General features: G+C 29.8%; 1 protein-coding gene across 1 annotated transcript; it reads left to right on the top strand.

Annotated features, from left to right (window-relative positions):
* Positions 1-456: 456 nt before the first annotated feature.
* On the top strand, positions 457-1,282 carry LOC107467265 (zinc finger protein ZAT11). The gene has a single exon (XM_016086303.3). The coding sequence runs from the start codon at positions 507-509 to the stop codon at positions 1,029-1,031; it is 525 nt and encodes a 174-aa protein (XP_015941789.1). The 5' UTR covers positions 457-506; the 3' UTR covers positions 1,032-1,282.
* The last annotated feature ends 3,109 nt before the right edge of the window (positions 1,283-4,391 follow it).

The following is a 4,391-nucleotide window of genomic DNA, read 5'->3' on the forward strand; positions in this document are numbered from 1 at the left end:
AGACATTAAAAATTACAACACGTTATTTACGTATAAAATAAAAAATACATAATTTCTTTGTAACCAAATTTTTATGTTTTAAAATTTAAAATTTAAAATTATTAAGAATTAATTAAATCAACTATTAATTAATTATAATTTCGATTTTATATCTATTATACACATTATACACTAATTTCATTTGTCCCTGTGCTCTCTTAAGAATTAGAGAATGGCAGCCTTGAATAGCAGAATGACCCCTCCATATAGTGTGTATGTATGTTGTTGGTGTGACAGTAGTAGTCAAAGTAAATGTAGAAGGCCTTACATCAACCCAATTGGAGCACCACTCGTATATGCTTACGTCACACTCACAAACTCAAACACATTCTCAGAAAAGTCAAATTGCAAACTGTCTTAATCAATCTCTCTCCCCCGCGTTTATAAATCAAACCCACCCAACCAACCAACCCTAAACCCTCACTTCTTCTTTTTTATCATTTCAAACTTGAAACAAACTAAACCCCATGATGACGTGGACCATCAAGAGAGAAAGAGAGCCTGAAAGCATAGCCATGGCCAACTATCTCATGCTGCTTTCTGGTGGTGCAGGACTTGAGAGAACCACCACCACCACCACCAGCAACAACCGTGTATTCGAGTGCAAGACATGTAACAGGCAATTCTCGTCGTTTCAGGCACTGGGAGGCCACCGTGCAAGCCACAAGAAGCCGAGGCTCATGAACGGAGAAGACAGCAGCAGTGATGATAGCCATGGCTCTCCGGCAAAGCCTAAGACTCACGAGTGCTCCGTTTGCGGCTTGGAGTTCGCCATTGGCCAAGCTTTGGGTGGCCACATGAGGCGTCACAGAACAGCACCGCCACCACCACCGCCGCCACCTTCTTCAGACGTGACTAGCAATAATAAAAGAAAGAGAGAAGTTATGTTTGTGGATCTGAACTTGACTCCCTTTGAGAATGATTTGGCATTCTTGAAGATTGGACAACCAACAATAACTACTCATCCTCCTAACTTGGTCCATTGTTTGTAACTACTTCTGCTACACATACATGAAGCTTAGTTATTAGCTTTTTGGAGATACTTATTTTAATTTATTTATTAAACTTAACTAGTGTATGTATGTATACCAGAAAAAAGCCATATATAGCTGCTAGCTCCTCCCCTCCATCGATACTCTTATCTTCTTAGCTTCCATTTCTTTCTTACTTTATTCTATTTGTAAATTAATCACTTCTTTTTTCTATTATTATTATTGTTCCTTCTATTGGATTTATATACCGATGCTAATTCTTCTTGTTCTTCATATAAAAGAAAATTCTGCACATCTTGTTCGTTTGTTTAATACTACTGTCTGGCTAAGATGATTTGATTAATTAGCAGCATCGATGCTAACTACAAGATAACTAATAGGTAGGAATGCTTCCACATTGCAAATTAGTGTAAAATATATGTCGCTTATGCATGTTACTTTTAACTATGGATAATCAAAAATGCTATTTATATACTAAAATTAGTCATTAATGTATTTATGTACAAATATATGTATAATTTAATTTATTTTTAATATATATTTATATTTTAATATGTATTTTATATTAGTGATATTTTAGTGACTAATTTTAGTGTACACATTATTCATGGATAATTATGGATATGATGGTATATATGAAAACTCTTTCGTGTAATCTGCCACTTATCTAATTTTCTTTAATGTCCAACTATACATTATTGCGGCTTGTATTTTCAATTTTCTTATTGACTAAATATAGAAATTATTTTTAATTAGTTAATATTAATTAATTTTTTATTATAAAATTATTTGTTAATTTTTATTTTTTAGAATTTAGAATTTAAAAATATTTTATAACATTTTCAATGTAATCAGCTAATAGCTACAGTCAATTGACTTGCATTAACTTAGTGATTCTGTCAATTAAGAGGGACACATCTTTGTTTGATAATCACACATTTTGATTTTTCCTTATATATAAAAATAAATAAAATAACAATATGTTGGATTGGTTTTATTATAGTCACACGGTCTAGAAGGGAATTCCGTGCAGTTGGCTCCAACGTAACAAAAATAAACCCTTTAAAACTTATCTTAGCATAGTAGTAGCCATCTAGAAGTTATTTCGTTCTAATTCAATTGTTTCATTCGTGTTCATATTTAATTTCAAGGTTTCTTGAGGAATTTAATTTATTTATTTAATTAATTATGGATTGTGTGCATATATATGGTAGGTAGCTAGAGCTAATAAAGTTGATGTGGTAGTTATGGTAGATTTAATTAAGCACTAAAACTAATTAGTTAAAATGACACAGTCAAATGGAGTTCAATTATGTTTCGGTTTCTCAATTCCATTAATTTTTTCGGGAATGTTTAATAATAAAAATAAATTAGTAAAAAATAGTTAAAATTATTTTATTTAGCCTTTATTAATTATTATAATAATTAATAAATACTAAATAAAAGGCAAATTTTGATATTACTATTAGAGTGGTAACCCTCTCTAAAAAAAGGTTACCAATAACCCTTTAAGAAATAATTATAATAATTTTAATTTTATATTTTTTTTATATTTGAAATGGACAAAATTCTCTTAAATTTTAATATTTTTTAACCCAATCTTTGTTCCCATCCTACTAAATTACAGACAAACGATTATTTAAGGAAGATGAGTTCTTCTTCTTTTAGTCATTGTTTGATGAAGAACTTGAGGGTTGGTATTATCTCTACCATCTGATATAGTGACAACAAAAGTTGGGCTGGTTAAAAGAAAATATCAAATTTTAAAAGAAGTTTTATAATTATGTAAAACAAAGTGGAATTTAAATTTTAATTATTTTCAAAGGATTATAATACTGGGAGTGGGGAGCAAGTTATACCAATTATTCACACTAACTAGATTAGAATATATTAGATATATCATGCATCTAGAAGATTATTTGTGAGTGCATTTTTATTTTTAATTACAGGAGAACGAAACTGACGGGTCTTCAATTATTTTCTTGGATGGGAATGCACGGAATATTGACACTTAAGTTACACAAACCAAAAAGTAATTAAATGACAATTATATTGATCAATTTCATGTCTTTTAGTTCTGAATTAAGAGAATATTTTTATGTGATTATCATTAATGATCCGATAAGATATTTCTTGGTTGATAATATATCCAACAATGCAACATCCATAGAATACATTTTGGTTTGACTTCATCATAGTCATTATCACAATCTGATATTTCACTATGATTTTATATACAGCTTGTCATTAGCAGCAATTTCTTTCTCTTTGCTGAGCAAGTCACATTAGAGACATTGAATGAGCAAAATGAATAGTAAATGCTAGATGTACATATTCAAAGGCGACTTTTATTGTCGCCCTGTTATCTAGAATTTCAAAAAAAAAAAAATCGATTTTCACATTTTTCAGTTCATTGATATCATCTTGATGTAGTAATGATAGGTTTCGTCATTTTAAAAACAAAAAGCAAAATGGTAATTTTATCCGTTAAAAGATTTGAATACTAGAAGAATTATATCATGTCGGTTTTGGACATCAAAGAGACTAAGAATTCGTCTTAAAAACAGTAGTACCAAAATAATGACAATTTATAAGACCCATTGGCTAAGGGTCAGTTTGGGTAAATATATAACTTAATTAAGTTCCTTTTGAAAAAAATAGCTTAAACAATAAATGGCTATATTAAAAATAGCTTATAAATAAATTATTTTATATTTAGTTTTTTAGTTCTAAAGTGCTTATTTTATAGAAATGTGATAAAAAGTAGTAGTATTACGAAAGAAGTCATTTTTTTCATAAGTCAAAAACTAAAAAAAAACTGCAATTTAATTTTAAAAATTACACCAGATATTAATACTGATAATTTTTTATAAGTCAAAAGCTAAAAAAAAAATTACTTTTAAAACTTTCTAAACGGGCCAGAAGAGGCCTAACAGTATTTTTAAAGTTCAGTGAAAGACACAAATTTAATATTAATTTTCGAAAGTGTAAATTCTAAGGTTTTGTTAAGGATTATTTCTAGAAGTGTTGGTCATCTTGCACACGGTGACATGGATCATACAGCGAGTTGGCAAAGAAGAACAAATTACTAGCTAAAAACCATGTGAATATATAGACATTGATGATAGGGTGTTATATTTTACGTGCACGACAATGAAAATTATGTTAGGCTAAAACAGAGTCTAGAAATAGCATACGAGTTTGTGCGTAAGAGGGGAGGCTAGATTTTTAGTATGGGCGTTGTCGGTCTAATTAAGAAGCTATTTTTTGTGCTTTTGTTGTGGGTCAAAACTTAAACACGATGGAGTTGACTTCCAAATCATGTTTCATACACAAAATCACTCTGATTTTTGTGATTTA

This window comes from Arachis duranensis, chromosome 9, assembly GCF_000817695.3.
Source record: "Arachis duranensis cultivar V14167 chromosome 9, aradu.V14167.gnm2.J7QH, whole genome shotgun sequence".
NCBI lineage: Eukaryota > Viridiplantae > Streptophyta > Magnoliopsida > Fabales > Fabaceae > Arachis > Arachis duranensis.